The sequence below is a fragment of the Micromys minutus genome (genome assembly GCF_963924665.1).
Source record: "Micromys minutus genome assembly, chromosome: 10".
NCBI classification, from domain to species: Eukaryota; Metazoa; Chordata; class Mammalia; order Rodentia; family Muridae; genus Micromys; species Micromys minutus.
Window position 1 is genome coordinate 7,055,447 of NC_137979.1, and position 19,969 is coordinate 7,075,415.

The 19,969-nt window shown below is 51.1% G+C and overlaps 1 protein-coding gene across 3 annotated transcripts in view; it reads left to right on the plus strand.

The window, feature by feature from the left end:
- Window positions 1-19,969, plus strand: part of ACSL6 (acyl-CoA synthetase long chain family member 6) — a 55,913-nt gene that overhangs the window by 7,752 nt on the left and 28,192 nt on the right. For all 3 annotated transcript variants that reach the window (XM_080922701.1, XM_080922699.1, XM_080922700.1), the window contains exons 2-9: window positions 8,949-9,169; window positions 12,011-12,125; window positions 12,761-12,825; window positions 13,879-13,980; window positions 14,370-14,469; window positions 15,134-15,312; window positions 16,083-16,115; window positions 17,482-17,533. In XM_080922701.1, the coding sequence (XP_080778827.1) occupies window positions 8,975-9,169; window positions 12,011-12,125; window positions 12,761-12,825; window positions 13,879-13,980; window positions 14,370-14,469; window positions 15,134-15,312; window positions 16,083-16,115; window positions 17,482-17,533 (841 nt within the window). In that variant the 5' untranslated portion in view covers window positions 8,949-8,974. The remainder of the gene's footprint in view (window positions 1-8,948; window positions 9,170-12,010; window positions 12,126-12,760; window positions 12,826-13,878; window positions 13,981-14,369; window positions 14,470-15,133; window positions 15,313-16,082; window positions 16,116-17,481; window positions 17,534-19,969) is intronic.

A 19,969-nucleotide genomic window follows, 5' to 3' on the forward strand; every position in this document is an offset into this window, starting at 1 on the left:
AAACCCGGGGGACCCCCAGGGGTGCACACGGGCATTGGTAAGCATCCTTTTCATAGAAAAAGGTTTTCAGGGGACACTCCTAGGAAATCCACAGCTAGGGGATGAAAAGGGCCTTAAGCAGTTGCGATGTGTCGGAATTCTTGCACCTGGTGGAGAAGTCCCTCAGCCTCTGTCCTTAATGTCTGCTCTGTGATAACACTTTGGGTTCTTGTTTCTAGCCTGCTTCCTTCCCTGTCTCTCCCTTGGCATTCACCATAAACACCGTAAGAGTTATCAGGGTCTCCTTAAACAAAAACAAAACGTCCTTGTCCTCTCTACCTTAGCCATCCATGTTGCTGCTTTTGAAAAGGACAGGATGAGCAGGACCGCCCTAACCCTGACACCCACCCCACCCCCACCCTCCCGCCCCACCCAGTGCTTTCCTTAGTGGCCACAGAGGCTTCTAGGGCCCTCTCCAAAGATGCTGGGTTCTTTTCTTTGGATGGGAAGTCAGAATTCAGAGATGTGTACCCTCAGTAGGTCAGCGTCAACAGCCTCCAATAGTATTCCCTGGACCGGCTGGGGCCCTCACTTCGCCTTGGTCTGAAAGAGATTTTTGTTTTCTGGTGAGAACAGCCCCAGCCTGACCTGGCTGCAGGAGCCAGCAGCAGGAGTGCAAACCCTTTCATGTGACAGGCCCAGAGTGAAGTGTTGCAGGCCTGCCAGCGGCAGCACCCCCCACCCCCTGCAGCTTGGGAGGCAGGGCGGCCATTTGCATATTTCCCCATTCATTCTGCCCTTGAAAAGAAGGCCTGAGTTCTTAGTCCCTGGCCCAGCCAAGGGCCCAGAACTTGAGCCCTAAATTAACCCTGTGGACTAGAGGCTGAGGCTGCAAGTGCTAGCTAGCCACCCCTGACCTCCAGAGTGCTGATGCAGGACACAATAGACTTCTGTTTATTAGCATTGCCTTCTGCTGCGCTGGGAGCAAATTCCCTTCTATTTCTTCCAGTGACAGCTAGAAAGAATGGTAATGTATCTTTGTCAGAAAATGTACCTTGAACCAAAGATAAGACTGATTCATTGCTTAATGTGTAAACTACACACACACACACACACACACACACACACACACAGACCTTACCTGCAATTGTGGGTAAAGGAGCCATATGGGTTCCAAGCTATAGCAGCTGCACTCCTGCCTAAGACACAGTGACATGTCTGGGACACTTTTTTATCTCTGGGTCTCAGGGTACCTACAGGTCATGTCTTGGAAAACATGAGGCACACAGTGCCAGCTGTAATCTCTTGCCTTCTGTGGCTTAAATGTCCTCCCGTTGGCCTCAGCTTTCTGCTCTGGTCCTTGTTCCAGCCAGGATCCTGCCTCCTTCTCTACACTGAAGGATCTTGGCAACTCCCAGCACCTTACAGGCTTTTCTCAGAACTTACCAACCCATTGTGCCACCCTGCCCCAGCTTAGTTGTTCTTCAGGTCCCCCATCCCACAGCCCCATCTTTGCTCTTCCTCCATTTTTCTCTGAGCAGGTATCCCCCCAAGAAAACATCAGTGTCCTTAAATGACAGTCAGGCAGGAAGGGCACCATTTAGCGTCCCCCTCCCACCTTAGCAACCCCAAGTGTGTCTTAACACCCTTTCTGCCTTGGGGAACATGGGCCTAGCTAGAGGAAGCTTTCCATCTGCCCCGTACCTTGGCCATCTGCAGTTGGACTCTTGAGCACATATTCCTGCCAGGGGAGCAGATGTATCCTTCACTGAGTTTGAACTTGCAACAGCTGTAACAATGTCCTCAGTCTAGGCTAGCCATGAAATAGATCCCTGGCCCCGAGGCCGAGGCAAGCCGACCACGGACTTGTCTGAAAGGAAGAAGATCTTAATGTGCCTAGAACTTGCCTTCCTGCACAATGAGACCTGGCCTCTGTGTGGTGATCATGACCCCCCAGATAGTCTCCCTGGAGTTCTGCCTACAGTCCCAGAGTGTGGTGTGGCAGGAAGAACAATGGGGCTTCAGTTTGGCCATGAACCCTAAGTCCATTACAGACATCGTTTCCAGTCATTCCGCCTGGTAGATAACTGCAGAGAGGCCGCTGCCGCCGCCGTCCTTATCCTCTGGTCTGTGCTTTCTCTGTGTCTGACTTACAGTGAGAGCAAAGCTTATCTCAGTGTGGGTGAAAAAGACACTCTGTTTCTGTCTGTTACTCCGATCTCAAGGCTCCTTCTGTTTCTGAGTCTCTGCAAGTGCAGTCAGAGCCTGGCTTCCTGGTCTGCTCAGCACAGTGTGTGGTCATGGTCTCCAGCAGGGGTTTGGAGTGAGTAAAAGTTTGGAGAGGTGCTTATCTTGAGGATGGCGGTGAAGGTTGGTGAAGGCAGACGCTGGAGGCATGGTCACGGTGAGTAATGGGGGTAACCAGGAAAGTAGCTAGCGCAGTAACCCTCAGTCAGGGCCTCTCTGCAAGTAAGGACCTTCAGCCACCCTTAAGAGAGGGCTATAATCAGACTCCCCAGAGAGTTGCAGAGTGAGCCACTTGGTAACTCGGCAACCCTATCTCACAGGGGACACACACAAAGCCTCTCCTGGCAGTGCCTGAGTTGGGAAGGCCCTTGGCCCATCACCAGTGGCTCCATAAATCTAATTAAAGCCCAAGAAGAAACTGAAGCGGAAGCCCCTCAGTCACACAGACCTGAGCTCGGACCCTTGTGCAGATGTGACCACTGCTAGGCCTAGTGGGTCTGCCACATGGCTGTGTGGGTTAGGGTTAATCAGGTGTGGTACCGAGGAGGGGGCGAGCTTACCCTGACAACTGGGTCATACTTTCTGGACCATAACTGCCCCTTTAGCTCCATGCCCTGGAACATTGCAGTTTTCACTCCCCCTTAAGTAAGAAGCATCATAGGATGTGTTTGTCCTCCCAAGAGATGTCTAGACAAAAGTAGAGGAGGAGTGGCAAGATGGTTCAGTGGGCAAGTGCACTTGCTGCCTAGTCTAATGAACTAAGTTTGATTCCAGGAACCATGTGGTGGAAGGAGGGAATTGACTCCAAGTTGTTCTCTAAGCATGTATGTTCTGATACTCTCCTACACACGAATGGACACACACACACCACATACACAGTGGGCAAATATAATAATTTTAAAACATAAAATAGAGGACCCACCAAAGAAGTGAAATTTGGTGGATTGGGAGATGCTGAAGCCAAGTTTCCTGGCCTCTGAGTGATGTCTCAGGTGTGTGTGTGTGTGTGTGTAGATAGAGAGAGGAAGAGAGAGAGAGAGAGAGAGAGAGAGAGAGAGAGAGAGAGAGAGAGAGAGAAAGGGAGTCTTCTGAGAAGCCATGGCCAACTCCCCTCCCAGACTAAAGACAGTGTGGGGTCAGGGAAGGTGGAAAGGCATGGCTGAGGCCCTGGCAGGCTGGCAGTGTAAGGGTTAAGGCCTGGTTGCTTGGCTTTGAGCTGGCCTGAGCCAGTACCGCCCCATGTGCTGATGAAGGGGGGGCCAGTGGGGGCCTTGAGGGGCCAACAGTTCCTCATAGAGCTGTTCTGTGCCTTGGTCCCTGCAAGACCTGTTCCCACAGCCACCGGGGAGCCAGGGGAGCCACGGTCCCCACAGTTAGCACCTCTCCTATCACCATCTTCTCAGAGCAGCGTTGCTATCAGCTGTCCCCAGAGGCAGGGCCTTCGCAGCTTTTGTCCTTTGATCAAGATGTGGTAACCTCTTTTCCTGGGCTCCACAGGCCCTAGAAAGGGAGGCTGGTTCTAGCAGGATCAAGTCCTCCACCTCCTCAGTGCCCGGAGCCTGCTGCAAAGGTAGGATGGGGACTGTATCTTGTATCACCTTTTGCAAGTTGTCTTTGAGCCCCTTTGGCTGGCAAACATGATGTAACCGATTCAGCTGACTGCTCTCCACTAAAGCTCTTTCTTTGCTGTGTGCCTGGTATCTTCTCCCTGCCCGTGATTTTATTTGAGAAGAGGCCTAGAGGAGTTCAGTGACTTGCCCAAGACCACATAACTACCTAGAGGCTAAGTCAAGATTCGGAGGCTGTTCAGTTCAGCATTGGGATCCACCTTCTGGCTCCCCAACTTGCTCACTAGAGTGCTACACCCTGGGGCCTGGTGAGGCTGTAGTCTGAGCTCTCCAATGGTAGGTAGGGTGGATCTCTGATGCTTTGATGGCTTGGTTCATGTTATCCACCATTATTGCAGGCTGGTGAGGTTTGCAAAAGTCCAGGACTGTTACTAGACCAGACCTTACTGATGTTAGGACTATCAAGGGTGATGCTAAGGAAATCCAAGAGAACAATTCAGAGGAATGTGGGCATCCTCAGGGCAAACAGGCTGAGAGTGGATACTGGGTCCTAAGGCAGTAAGGAACCAGATTAGGTGTTTGGGCAGTGGCATGACAGAGTCACATCTGTGTAACAGGAAGTTTACTTTGGTGCAAATGTAAGTACAGGTTAAAGAAAAGAGACACATGAAGAGGCTAGCTCGGAGCTCTGGGATGTACTGGCTAGTGGCTGGCTGGAGGGTTTAGGTTGGGGGCATGGTCAGGTCTGAGAGATTTACAGGGCAGCTATTCCGTACAGATGTGTAAAGTAACCAAGGCAGGGGTGGAATACTGGGCTGGGAGGCTGCGTCAGCAGAGAGGTCCCTCAAAGCTGACTCACCACCTCCTACGGCCATTTCTACAGGGTTTGTGCTCGCTACTATGAACTTCCCGCCTTATCACCTTGGAGTCATCCTACCGAGGCTATCCTTGTATGTTCTATCAAGGCTCCCTTTGTTCTGTTCTCTCCCACCCTTGACAACAGGGGCATGACTTGTACCATCCACTCTCCAGGATGAGCTGGTGGGCAGAATTCTCAGGTGTCCAGCCTGGGCTACTACTTGATAGTCTAAAAGGGTCTCTGCTAGAGGGAGAGGCTTGGGAGAAAGCTAGTTTCTGCAGAGCACTGGGTCCTCCCTGCCAGGTGAATCGTTACAAACACCCACAGCAGCTCTCTTGGCAACAGCAGCATCTGCTAGCCCCTGAGGAATTGTCTGTATACCCCCACCACCATGGCTGCTGCAACCAGAAAAGCCTCTTGGGGCATGGGAAGAAGCAGCTGGGCTTGGACCTCAGGGACCACCCCCAGGTAACAGGAGGTCAGAGGAGACCAAGGCTGTGTAAGATAGCCAGACTCCCAGACCTAGTCTCTGATCTCCCCTCCCACATGCCAAGGGTTTGGTGGTGGACACCAGCTCTGAAGCCAGTGTCCTCAGAGGACCTGGACTCACAGCTCTGCCCTGAAGTGGCTCCCAGGTCTGAAGGGAGACTCAGAAAGAAAGAAAGAAAGAAAGAAAGAAAGAAAGAAAGAAAGAAAGAAAGAAAGAAAGGAAGAAAGAAAGAAAGAAAGAAAGGAAGAAAGAAAGAAAGAAAGGAAGGAAGAAAGAAAGGGAGGAAGGAAGAAAGAAAGGGAGGAAGGAAGGAAGGAAGGAAGGAAGAAAGAAAGAAAGAAAGAAAGAAAGAAAGAAAGAAAGAAAAGCAAGCACTTCTGACTGTCTAAGGAGGTAGGGCTGGTAAAACAGAGCCCTCTGGCTGCTAAGGAGGCTTGCAGGCCAGACTTGGGGCCAAAGGAGCTATGGCCACTGAAGATGGCTCCTTAAGTAGACAGCCACCCGAGGAGCGGTGGTCAGCCCTTTATCCAGTGCCCTCCATTGGTCCAGGTGGGAGGAGACTCCTGGTGTGTGCAAAGCAAAGAGCACATGACTGACCCCTCTGGCTGATCCCATGTCTAGACTCTGGCATCTCTACACATTACCACCACCTCTTAGGTCCTGAACCCAGGTCCTTCTGACCAGGCAAGGATTGGTGTTTTGGTTTTGGTTTCTGTGTGTTCAACATCTTACAAGGGAGAGGAAACTTGTGGAAGGGTCTGTGTTGGCGGGGCTAGGGTGGCACAGAGAGCGAGTGGATGCATTCTGTGCCCTTCACACATTAGCAGTGTCTGTAGAAGCTAAGTAAGGACTAAGCAGTGCGGTGTATAGCACAGGTTTTTCTAGGATTCAGGAAGTTTAACCAAGTCCCTTTTGTCCTGAAGCTCAGAGACTGTCCTCACAGGCTTGCCATGGGGACCTTCGTACAGGATTTCAGGGGTGCAAAGGCTTTCTCACCTGAATAGAACACTCAGTTCCCAGTGCGTTCCAGCCACTCCCTGGCTTTTGTGTGTTGGCTTCTCTCTGCCTAGGACTCCCGTTTCTCCTCACCCTTCAGCCTCAGCAGCTGTGTCACTTCCTGCAGGGAGCCTGCTCTGCCTTGCCACAGCTGAGTCAGGCATCTCCTCTGCTGCTTTGTGTCTGATCACGCTGCCCGATCCCCCCATCCCCCCACGTCTGCCCTGCAGCTCTGAGTTGGTGAGAACGCAGTCCATGTGGAAACTGCCGGATACATGGGTGGGAGGCTGGAGGGTGACCTGGCCATCCCACGTTGCGCCCTGTGATGGTGCCAAGCATCACAACCCTCTTCCCCGATGCCTAGTTTGCTTCAGCTTGAGGTCTGTCTGTGCAACTGTCAAGGACCAGGGGTTGGTGATCCCATGATACTCTTCCAACCCCTTTAACATTGTTTAAAACCATCTAGTGGAGTCGTTGGGGCTGGACTGGGCCCACCAAGTCAGTCCATTTCATTAGAGGAAAACACCCTCAGCAAAGAGCCCACCCCCAGAGCTGGTGGAAGCATCTAGATTTCCCACTAAATCTCATCTGGTAGGTCTGGCTGGAGCCTGGTCTTCCCATCTACATTTTTAGGTAAGGGGGTGTCCCGAGAAGAGAAGGCCACCTGTTCAGAGCCCTCCCTCCATAGAGGGGTTTTCCTTGGTAGAGTCACTTTAGCTGTCACTCTGCTATGATAGTGAGAGTCTTTATTTAGCCAGTTGACCTGTAGGGGGGAGGGAAGAGAGAAGAAGAGAGAGGGGAAGAGAGGGAGAGAAAGAGAGGGGGAGGTGGGGAGGGGAAATGAGAGAGAGAGAGAGTGCTGTGGGATGCTTATCCTCATCTCTGGTCTCGCTTAAGAAGCCTGCTTTCCAGAGGGAGCTGGTTATATGGCTCTGCAGTTACGAACACTCGCTGCTTTCCCAAAGACCCAGACTCCACCGACAGTGACTCCAGTCTCAGGGAGTCGGAAGCTCTATCCTGATCTGACCAGGCATGCCCGTGGCACACAGACATACATGGAAGCAAAACACTCACACACATTTAAACAACACCGAAGACCACTCGCTGGCACAGCTGGGTTTCCAAGCTCTACAGATGAGGAATGGGGCCTTTGCCAGACCAGGGGCCTGCGCTCACAGCTCTTCTAGGATCACCTGTACCCGGGAGGCTGCTGAGAATCCCTGGAACTCAGAAAGCCTGGTGCACATCTGCAAAGCTACGCTCATGAGGAAGCGCGGGGGTCCAGCCCGACCTGCCTCTGTCCAGCCTGTGGACCACCCGGGGCCAGTCCCGCCTCTACTCTCTCCAGGGCTGAGCAGTCTCCTCCATCTAACAAACACATCCTGTAATTACATCTGTAGTTCCGTGACTGTGCCACGCCCAGAGGTACTGTGCCCATTTCAAAGATGGGGTGTGGAGGTGCAAAGAGAGTAGGGTATGCTTAGCCATGTGTAGTTTATAAACAGACTTGAGCCGAAGAGCTTTCTTCCCTCTGCCCACGTGATTTTGCACACTGTTGACCTCGTGTAGCTCAACTACTATTTACTGAAAGAATGAATAGTCAGAGGGCAGACAGTGGTTTAGCTCCTACCCTGTGGCTCCAAAGTCACCACTGCTGGCATTTATTTTTGTTTCTCGAGAAGGAAAATCAAACCTATCACTTCCAGGATGTCCAGGGCCCATGAAGAGGCAGCCTGCAAACAGAGTGTCCGGAGCCAGCCGTACAACCACTGGAAAGGCAGACCTATGCATACCCCAGGAGCTTCCAGCTCCAGGTCATACTGGGTAGTGACACTAATGGACCCGAGTGTGGGTTCCAGTATTTGACACCTGACCAATTCCTCTGCAGCCTCTCAGTTCTGAGCAAGATGCAGAACCCAGAGCCTAGCATACCTGCTCTGCCAACATGTCGCCACCTAGCAGTTAACAGAAGGACATAAGAGATTTCTGGAAGATGCCCTGCCCACCCCCATTCTCTGGTCTGCAGTGGGTGAGAGTGCACCCTGGCCACCACCCGCACATCAAAGAAGGTGCTGGTACTATTAGACCCATCCATCACTGTAGTCTTTCCTCTCTTAGACTTGTTTATTTTCCTCTTTCCATCAGTCTAATGCCTCAACACTTCCCTCTGCTCCATTAACTATATCTGGTCAAGGATTGGGCCAGCTATGCCTGTTGGTACCCCATGCGTGGTAGTGCCACAATGGTCATATTGCTATACAGGTCACCATCTTCAAGTCATGAAGCCTGGGGCTACTTGGGCTAGTCCATGGACTCTGCCCAATTCCCCTTCCTTCTCTCCCTCAGAGAGACTGGGTTCGAGCTCAGAGGTAGATCAGTTGGAGCCTGCATCCCTCCACCAGACTCCTCCTATACACAGTGATGGCTGCTTCTGTTATCTGTTTATCTTCTCTGCATCCCAAGAGCAAACATAAGCAAAGATCTGTGACCAGGGCCACAAAGGGCCCTGAGGCCTGAAGGAGACCCCGTGCCCAGAACTGCCAGTGCATACTGGCCCCTGAAAGATGTGGAATTGGCTGTCAGCCATGGCCCTAGGCATGGGCGTGTGGTTCTCAGGAAAACTGATAGCAGGCTATCAGGTGTGAGTACTGAGAGCTCTAGTCTCTCGCCCTCTCGCCAGAGAAAAGCGTCTCCAGGTGTCCAGCTTCTGTGCTGTACTAGGAGACTGTATATCTGATCGGCCCACTAGCGACCCCTCCACTGCCTGTCTGTCTGCTCTCCTCCCTCATCTTGCTCTTATCTCCTACAGAGATTGCCCTCTCACTTCTGGAGAAGATGCAGACCCAGGAGATCCTGAGGATCCTGCGGCTGCCCGAGCTATCGGACTTGGGCCAGTTTTTCCGCAGCCTCTCGGCTACCACCCTCGTGAGTATGGGCGCACTGGCTGCCATCCTTGCCTACTGGCTCACTCACCGGCCAAAGGCCTTGCAACCACCATGCAACCTCCTGATGCAGTCGGAAGAAGTGGAGGTGAGCAGGGCAGGAGCTGTCCCTTCATGCAAAGTAGCTCCAGAAGGTAGAAGCCAAACCTGTAGCTTGTTTGACTCTAAGTAGCCCCCCCCTCACCTAAAATCCTGGTGTTCCCTGGTAACCAGCCAACAGCCAACTGTTCTGCAGCAGTCTTGGGCAAGGTTGCCAGCAAGATGGTCCTCCCACCTCTGCCAAGGACTCATCCTTAGCAGAGCCTGACCTTGATCACCAGGCAGGTTAAGCAGGTCCTCTGGGCCTGCAGGGTAAATTTACTCCCAGGTTCCTGCCCCTAGTCTTGGCTGACAGGGAACAGAGCTGAGCTTATCCTGTATTCTCACAGCACCTGGCTCAAAGGGAGGTTAGCAGTAACAGACACACACTGGACTTGCCAGCAAAGAACTGGTGTGTTTTGCTTCTCCTTGGAACTTAAGGACTTTGGCTTTTGTCTAAGACTTATTAATTTGTATTATTTGTATTATATGTTTTCCCTGCATGCATGTCTGTGGGACCGTGTCGGATCTGGAATTACAGATAGTTGTGAGCTGCCATATGGGTTCTGGGAAGTGAACCGTGGTCCTCTGCGAGAGTAACTAGTTTTTGTTGCTCTTGTTTTGGTTTGGGGGGTGTGTGTGTGTGTGTGTGTGTGGTTTTTGTTTTTGTTTTAGCTTGTTTTGCTTTTAATTCTGCTTGTGTTCGAAACTTGCTGTGCAATTTCCATGGATAGTGTATTCACATGGTTCATAAGAAGTGAAAGGCCTCATTCTGAAAACCTTCTACATCCTGCAGCTGGGCTTTTGCTTCTGTCAGCAATTCTGTACCAACCAGGACGAAACAGATGAGATAGCCTCATCTCCTATCCATTTTGTGGTTGGTTGTTGTTTTTTTTTTGTTTTTCTAGACAAAGTCTTATGTAACCCAGGCTGGCTTTAAACCCAGATCCTCCTGCCTCTGGGTCCCTGGTGCCAGGATTACAGGTGCACGTCACCACACCCAGCTCCCCAGTTTTAAGTGAGGTCATGCTACACACACTCGTGAGCCTCACTACGTTCTTGATCATACATCTTGGTGACCTTCATCTTGGCGATGTTTTGCCAACTGGGAAAGGCACAGAGAGTACAAAGATCTAGATTCCCAGGCTGTCTTCCTAGAAGGAATGTTGTGTGCAGAGGCCCAGGTATGCTTGAAAGTGTGCGGTATTGGGTAGCGCTGGCTTGTGTTTGGTGCCGGGCAGTTGGAGAGGGGCTGGAAAAGACCAGCAGTGTGGTGATGAGAATGCAGAAGAGAGATCCTGGGCTGGAGGCCCAAAAGCGTCGTCTCCCTGTGCTCTGGGGTTCTTGGCCTCACTGAGGTTGTAAAGTGAGTACTCCAAGGAGCACCAAACGGTTGGTAGGAAGGAGCAGAGAAACCACTAAGAGTAGTTGGACTTTGATTCCGCTTATAATTGCAACTCACCCAGACAAACTTTAGGGAAGACCCTCTGTCCCTGTCCTCCAGAAAGACCCACCCTTTCAGGACAGACTTCTCTGTCCCTGTCCTTCAGGCACGTGAGTGGCCATGTGAACTAGGCGAAGGTGAAAAGAAGCAGGAAATGAGGTGAGGGTGGCAAGCACTCTTATAGTCCTTGGGACACACATAACTGAGACGATTTTACTCCCCCAGCTTAAAGCCCTTCCCTTTCCCCCACCCGAAATCCAGCCCTCACTCCTGGGTCCCTGGCCCTCTCCAGACTGTTCTCACCTCATGTTTATCTAGAGCACCACAGATTAGCACTTCCTCCGGCACTCTGTGCTCTTATGCCTTAAGTGTGCGATTGCTATTGCATGCTGTAGATTCTGCCTGGCCAATCCCTGTGCATCCCTCAGACTCTAACCAGCTGCCCCTGCCCAAAACACACACACAAGCCCCTCCCCAGTCCCTGGCACACAGTCTCTCGCAGTGTCTTATCTGCTGTCTGGCGGTAAAGCAAGCCTCACTACTGGCCAATCAGAACTTTCCACTCCAAATGGTTCTGACCTGCCTGTGGTTTTGCACTTGGCTGATTGTTCTGTGGCACTATTTTTTTTTTTTTTTTTTTTTTTTAGACTCAATGTTCCAAGAACTAGGCGGCTCTAGGCCATCCTAGGACAACCCAAATAGCACTGAGAGATCAGGCAGGGCCATGGTAGAAGAGCTCTGGGCTTGGGGACCCTGGGGAAGAGGAAGGGACAGATGCCCAACTCCTATCTCTGGCCCCATCATGAGGGCCTTCATTTCATGCCTCTGTGGATCTGCATTGTTGAGGGCCCAGGGTCTTAGTGACCAGTTTGTTCTTCCCATAAATACTCTTAGGCTTCAGTTCCTTGGGAAATACCTTAAAGCTTAGTCATCAGAAAATCCAGTGTTATCGCCAATGATGGGTACCAATCTTCTTCGCTCAAGGCTATACATAGCTGTCCTAGGGGCATAGCAGTAGATGGCCCAGTGCAGGGCACCTTGGCAGGTTGATCCTGATGCTAAGTAACAACAGACTCCCACGATATTCTAGAGCTATGTCTCAAGAGTTCCTGGAAAATGTGGGCATTATGTGTTTGCTGATCTGTTACACAAACACTGTGAGCTTGTCAAATGTATAGATGTGTACGAGACATTGCTAAACTGGGGCCTGTGTGCAGTAACTAATTACATTGAGCATGGACACAAGCAGACTGGGTGTGACTACTCTGTTGTGAACAGGTCAGGAGTGTGAGCACTTCCAAGCCTCAACTATGTGAACCAGGAGTGCACCCAAGCTGTGCGCACTCCAGGACCCGCTCCTGATGTCCTGCCTGCCTCAGCCAACTCTCTGGTGTGTTTGTTTTCTAGGACAGTGGTGGAGCCAGGCGATCTGTGATTGGGGGCTGCACTCAGCTGCTTACCCACTACTATGACGATGCCAGGACCATGTACCAGGTGTTCCGCCGTGGGCTTAGCATCTCAGGTAAAGAGAGGTAGATGGAGAACTGCTCTCAGGCATTGAGCAATTCTCCAACATGGGAGAAGGGACACAGCAATACCCAGGTTAGCAGAGAGTTCCTGGTCTTCCCACCAGCAAGAAAAGCAGCTGACTCACATGGCTTAGGGCTCACCTCAGCTTTGCTTCGAGCCTTCACACCGAGTGTCTGATATCAGAGTACCTTGTACTCTCTACACCAGCCCCTGGGGAGCCTAGAACTGTCATATCACACTGCCAATCATGGTTCGGAACTTGCACCCATGAGATGCCTCAGTGTTCCCAGGAATAGACATAGGGCAGCAGTCACAGTGGGCCATCCCGCTACTTGTTCCCACTGCCTCCTGCCACCAAGTATAAGTGCCGTGTTAGATCTCCCACAGGAACTGTCACATAAGTCAGAGTGGGAACTAGGTACCATGCTATTTCCACTGCTGGCCTCCCAGTTCCCTGGGGAGAAGCTGTTCTTGCATTCTTATAGCCTCCCTGGGCCACAGCGCCCTGCTGAAGGGAGGTTTCCTGGAGCCAGAGGCACCCACAGCACATTATTTCTACCCTGTGCTTGGTGCACAGGGGCAGGAGGCAAGTCCTCTCTGACACAAGGCCCACTTGTCTTTCTGTAGGGAGTGGACCCTGTCTTGGCTTCCGGAAGCCAGAGCAACCTTACCAGTGGCTGTCCTACCAAGAGGTGAGTGAGGGCCTGGACCCCACCCTGTCCAGCTCTGTCCAACCCATGGGTTGGGAAAGGCTCAGGAGTACCCAGCTGGGTTCCAGGGACCTCATTTCTTAAAATTCAAAGTAAAAAGAAAAAATTGTTGGTTTTTTTTTTTTGTTTGTTTGTTTGTTTTTTTACCTTGGAAAGTTTTATATGTTTTTATACAACATACTATGAAAAATAAAACAATGTGAATTCAACATCTGGTTTATCTGCATAGAGACAGTCAATTCAGATGTTTTCTATGGTAAAAACAAAAAATAAACTCTCAAATGCAGTGAGAGAGAGAGAGAGAGAGAGAGAGAGAGAGAGAGAGAGAGAGAGAAAGAAAGGAAGCCATAAAAGTAAAATAAAACAGACTAAAATATACAAAAACAGGGACAGTATTAAAGCCTCCCTTATTCAAAGTCCTTAAGGAAATGCATTCCATTGAGAAATGCCCACCTTTGAAGCCTGACATAGAATGTCTGCAAGGTCCTTGCTTTGTTTTGTTTTTCATTCTTGTACTTGCTTTTAAGTGCTTTGACAGTACTGTGATGATGTATATAACGTGTTTGAGTTGCTTTTGCCCCTCATCCTGCTGAACCCCTTCCTGACCAACGCCACCACCCCCCCCCCCCCCCCCCGCCAATTCAACCCAACACACATACTTTCCTGTCTGGTTGGCTTTTGTGACCAACTGAGTCTCAGTGGAGTTGCTTACATGGGAATGGGTAAGGGCTTAGTTACAGGAACATGAGCAACTTATATGTGACAGCACCACTGAAGAATATGACCCCACCCCCACCCCAGCCATTGACCGTGGACATCTCCCAGGGGTCAGGTGAACTCCCAACACACACATATCTGTGGCGGAATGTTGACAAGCCAGAGCGGGTCATGTTTTATTTTTCTGGCCTTCCCACTAAATTCCTCTGCCTCAGCCTCAAGGGGCTTTCTGCATGCCAGAAAAGACTGGGCAATCCCGGCTCAAGCCTTCTTCTTTCTCTGTCACCCCCACCCCCACCCCCACCCATCTGCATGTAGGTGGCCAAAAGGGCTGAATTTCTGGGCTCAGGACTTCTCCAGCATGACTGTAAAGTGGGCACAGAGCAGTTCATTGGTGTTTTTGCACAAAATCGGCCAGAGGTGAGCATCTGTCTGACTGTTTTCAGAGGCACCAGTTGAACAGGGATTGAGAGTCTTGTTTGTGCTCTGGGTGGGGCCCTGGGACTGACAATAGGTGAGATCTGGGGCCATGGTGTTCTCACCCGCATGGCCAGCTCTTCACTGCAGTAGGAGTGGGTGTACCATCCACGCTCCGCCCATGTACCTGGAGCTACAGAGGAGGGAGCGTCCAGACGAAGAAGCCCATGCAGGGTCAGGGAGTGGATCTGGACTGTTTAGGCAGGAAATCCAGGGATTGCGCACTAGCATAGTAATCATGGTCTAGAGGTCTCTGGGTTAGCCTTGGCACCCCCGCCTCACTGGATTGATCTTACCTCCCTCTCCTTAACCCCAACTTTGCATTTCTGTAGTGGATCATTGCTGAGCTGGCCTGCTACACATACTCCATGGTGGTGGTACCGCTCTATGACACACTGGGCCCAGGGTCTATTCGCTACATCATCAATACAGGTGAGCCCCAGCTCCATTCCCTACTGAATAAGCACCTAGCCCTCATGCTCCAGCTTCTTGGGTCACACTGATTGCTGGGCGTTCACAAGAGGAATCTTACATCTGCTCTCAGAAAATACTAAGATATTAGCCAGACACGGTGGGACATGTCTGAAAGTTGGAAAGTTGAAGGAGGAGGATCAGAAGTTCAAAGTCATCCTCCACAGCACCGCCAGGAAGAGGCCAGCCTGGGCTATGTGAGACTCTATCTTACAATTTGACTAAAGCAAACCAAAACACTAGGGGCCTATAGGATGGCCCCTGACTTGGCCTCCCAAATCTAAACTGTCCTTATTCAGGCTTCACCTAAAGCCTCCTTCCATAGGTCTGAGATGCGAAGAGAGAGCCTCTCTCTATTTTCTAAAAGGCTATGGCCGTGTAAGGTCCCTGCAGCTTGGCATCATTCTTGCTGTGTCAGTAAATGTCCCAGGCAGACCTAAGGTAACGGGGCTGTCTGAAGGAAAGTATCTGCTTCAGGATGCTCCCTGGTCTTTGCCCTCGTCTCCTCCCAGTGCCCATGGTGCACATCATACATGGCACGGATAGCCTGTCTCACACGTTTATACATACACCAGCTAGTAGAGTGGCACTTATCCAGTCTGACTCTCCCCTTTGGTCCCCGCAGCGGACATCTGCACGGTGATTGTGGACAAACCTCACAAGGCTATACTTCTGCTGGAGCATGTGGAGAGGAAGGAAACTCCGGGCCTCAAGCTGATCATCCTCATGGAGCCGTTCGACGATGCCCTGAAAGAGAGAGGAAAGAAGTGTGGGGTGGACATCAAGTCCATGCAGGCGATAGAGGTGAGACTCTGCATGCCGGAAGTTCAGACAAGACAAGGCAGACATTGCAAGGGGTGGTGGAGGATGGGCTGGGGTTTGTGCTTACATGCACCTTCCTAAGTTGAGACGCTTTGACCAGACCCTTGCAGCAGCCCACAAAATTAATTTTTCTGTATGTGACCACCCCAAAGGCATCAGATTGGTGGTACTGTGTGGGCTAATAGAGCAGCTGTCCTCCACCATCTCCACCATGCTGTAGGAGACATGGACCCCGCCCCCACCCCAAACCCTCCATTCCTCCCCCGCCACCCTGTCCTTCAGTGCAAATGTGATCCTATGCACTTGTAACACTTTGTGACATTAGCCACACCTGCACTGACACCTCTTCTCCCTGCCTTCCCACAGTCCTGTCCTCCATCGATAACTACCATCTAAAAGCCTAGGCCATCTCACTATTCTTTTGTGTGGGTTTCCCAACGTGTCCCAAAACCAAGTGGCGTCTGTATATATAGTACTGGTTTCTCATTGAGCCTCAGGCTCCCTATATAGCCTATGGGATGGGCCTGCAACCCCTCGGCATCCACTCTCTTTCCAGGAGCCTCAGGCTAGACTATGTCTGAGGAGGGACCACCCAAGTGGCATTTGTCACCACAGCCCATGTCTGATCAGGGACCCTAAACTCTGGGCTTGGTGTAAGAACAAAGCCTACTGTGGTGAGTGGTTTGACTTTTTTTTAAATGTACGATAACCTTTGAGTCCTTTTAAGACAGCATTTTCTTTTTTTTTTTCAGGACTGTGGCCAAGAGCATCATCATGCCCCTGTGGTAAGTTAATCTCTCAGCAGGCACTGGTGACCAAGCTAGTGAGTAAGAATGGTCCTCTCAGAGCCTCTCACTGCACATAGCTGGGTAGACAGGCCAACAAGTACCTCTGTATTAATAAGCAGATCTTGTATGCGGCCTAGGAGTGCCTGAGGCTGGGAGCCCAGGGTGGGACTGAGGGCAGGAGACAGACAGAAACATCCAAGAACTAGAAGTGAACCTCATGGCCCAGGGGCTTGTGGCTCAGCTGTCTTTGTACATATTTGTGTGTGTATGTGTGTGTGTGTGTGTGTGTGCACGCACATGTTCATGTTTGTATGTGTGCAGGCGTTTTATATACGAGCGAGTGTGGAGGCCCAACATCAGCCTCAGCTGATTTTCTTTAGGTACCACTCTTTGAGGCAGGGCCTTTCAACTGGCCTGAACCCTGCCAAGGTGGCAAGACTGGCTGTCCAGAGAGCCCCATCAGTCTGATGGTCTCTGCCTCTCAGTACTGAGATCATAAGCATGAACACCATTCTGGGTTTTTCCTGGTTCATTTCCGTTCTTTGAACTTTTCTAGACATCAACCCATGCAGCCCCATCCAAGGTCAGGCTACAGTGACAGCCTGCCTTCTGGACTAGCCATAGAAGGGAGGAATTCAAGTTTCTCACAAGCCCTCTGGCATCTGAGCCCCCTCTTGCTCAGTCTTTCCCACTCCCTCACCACCCCGGTGAGCTTTCTCACATCCAGGCCAGAGCAGGCCAGAGCTCTGCTTCTTAGACCCTTCCGTGAGTACCCTGTGAGTACATCTCTCCTACCCCTAGCTCAGCCTCAGAGAATGGCTCTGTGATTCTTCAGCATGCCCTATGTTCACCACTATGACCAGACAAGTCTCCCCTTCCCAGAAGCTCCCTTCGTCTACATAAGTCTTGCTGGGTTTTGGTCATCACTTCACACATTGCCTCTTTAGGAAGCTGTTCGTGTGCACAGGGATTAGGTGGGCTCTTCCTACTGACCTGGGACCATGGGCCCAATGCTGCAGCTAGGGCCTGAGGCAGAGCTTGGGATGCTGTACACAGCTCAACAGCAAGCCATGCCTACTAGAAAGGAAGGATCTTTAGTTTCTGCAGCCCAACCCCCTGTCAAACTCCGCCAAGGCTGAGGTAGGGGAGATGGGACCAGGTATGAGGTTGGTCGGACAGACATGTATCTGTGTACTATACTTCTTTCCTCTTTCCCGGGTGATTACCTGCCCATTTTTCTAACTGTAGCACACAGGAGTGCACAACGTGCCCAACACAGCCCTCACTATAGCACACACATGGGGCAGGGTGGTAGAGGGTCCCACTGGCTTGCCCCAACATATGTCTCTTCTTGCTCCCACAGCCCCCACGGCCCGATGACCTCTCCATTGTGTGTTTCACAAGTGGTACAACAGGTAAGCCAAGGCCCAGATGCCCATCTTCCTGGCTGCCTGACAGGTGTCTTTTTTCAGGTGTCTCTTGTGCCCTCAGTAGAGTAGAATCAGCCTGGTCCTGTTCAGCTACTGCTGGTGGCTTCCTTCTGCTTCTGCCATTGGCCATGATGGTCAAGGCAGGACTGGGCAAATGGTGAGGGGACTTGGTACCTGCTAGACCCAGGACAATGAAGCCTAGGCAGCTGGGTCACAAGCTAGAGGATGCTCTCTGCTCATGGAGTCATTTATTTATGAGAGACAACTCTCCCCTCTGTTTTCTGCCCCTTCCTGGCCTTTGTATCAGAGACCAGGAAGGGAGTATGGGCTTAAAACCTCTTTCCTATCACTCGCTGGCTTACTACAAGCCAATCATGTAAGCCCTCTGTTGTCACTGACCCCAAGTCCTCATGTGGAAAAAGGCAGTCAAAGGTACCAAATGAGATGTGGGGTGAGATGTGCAAGAACAGCCATGGGCAAGATTGTCAGGAAGGAGACTTGAGCATAAATGACTGCAATTGCTCAGGAGTACACTGGCAAGAATAATCTAGAAACACTTCCTGGAGAAGGTCTGGTCTTTCTAGTCTACAGACCACCCCCCCCCTTCCACTTTCACATTGAAATGCAAGCAAGAAGCAGAGAGAGCAAACTAGCAATGGCCTGAGTCTTTACAGTCCCGAAGCCTGTCCTCAGTGATGTAGTGGCTTTCCTCCAGCAACGTCACACCTCCTAAAGTGCCCACACAGTGCCACCAACTGAGAACTACTCAAATTCCCGAGACTAGAGGAGACATTCTCGTTCAAATTATCACTTGCTTCACCCTGAATGGACAAGAAGTTCCCAGCATTCACTTCCAGACCAAGGTACCAGTCAGCCTGATGATAGTTCTCGGTGGGGAGTGACTTAGGATCCCCCAGCTTCTTACAGGAACAGCACACACAGCATCTGGGAGACCCCTGACCAGCTGCAAAGGCTGGGTTATGCAAGCCAGAGGGTCTTGAGGGGCGTGTCTTACCAGAGAGCAGATGGGGATGATTCTTACCATTGACTCAAGTGGGCTCCAAGATGTTTTAAAACTCCATTTTGTTAAATCCTTTCAGAAAAGTAATACAGCCAGCCTCCATCATCCAGAGCCAGTGAGGATTTTAAAAGCGCCCTTCAGGCTTCTGTTGCTTTAAAAATAGCGCTTCCTAAAGTCTTTTTGGTGTTGAGTTTCACAGCAAGACTTTTTTAGTGAGACGGTTTGAGGGGAACAAGTCACTGCTGTGGCTTTTAGCTTGGGATCTCTTTGCCCTCCAAGAGTACGTAGCTTCACGTTGTGAGTGGCTCACTTGGTCAGTGATGCTGCCCTTTTATCTGGGGAAATTCGTCATGCTGTTGAAATATGCCACTGGCCAGCAGGAAAAGGACAGCTGTCATATTCAGGGCCTTCCCAACTGTGGACTCACATCAGAAGCCACACTGTCCTTACCTAGCTGGGTAGAAGGGCCGCATTCATGGGGCTGGAAAACAAGTTGGAACTTAGTCTTCTACCTTAAAGCCATGGCCAGTGCCCGGCAGGTCTGAGATAGCAAGCAGACCTTTGGTGTGAAACCATCCCTCTGGACCACATACTTGGACTAACTTGGATTTAGGCTAAGCCCATGTTGTGCCTCTTACATTCATCCTCTTGTCAGCATGTCACCCACACTCGTCCTTGATGTCACAGCACGGCCACATGCTTTCTTTGCATGATGAGCGTCTGGCTGTGAGCCTTGATGAAAGCTGTGTTACTCTTCTATGGAGGAAATATAGGAAGTATGACCTGACGCTGATACGTGGCAGGAATTTCCAGGCAGAGTTTCTTCTCCCCTGTGAGAGGAAGCCCTAGGAGTTCTCTCTGCCAGAAAAGGACAGAATCTGTCAGCTCTGTGTAGAGCCAGGTCACACCCAGTTACTGAGAAACACCTGCTGGTGCTCCTGGGGGACACCTCTTGCTTACCGTAGCCTCAGGGTCACGAGACCTCCCTTCAGCCTCAGTTTCCGGAAGGTATTAGTTAGCTGCTGAGTGGGAGCCAGTCTTGTATCACTGCGATTTTGACCTGGGGGGCAGTGTCTGTACCAGGCAAAAAGATAGCCGTAGAAAGAGCCGCAGTCTGGTTCAGGACCCGTATCATTCTGAAAAGACAGGATGACTTCTGTTCTCCATGTGAACAACCAGAAAACCTTCCTACATCCAGTCTGAAAGGCATACTGCCGGAGATGTGGGCACACCCTGGATCACGGCAGCATGCAGAACCTTCTGGAAGACTCACCTCACACTTCCTACGGAGGGAGACCTTTGTAGTCAGCTCCCAGATTGTGCAACGAACGTCCATTTTGCCCTCAGCCTTTGGGGATCATGCACAGAGATAACTTACGCAGATAATCTGAACAATTCTG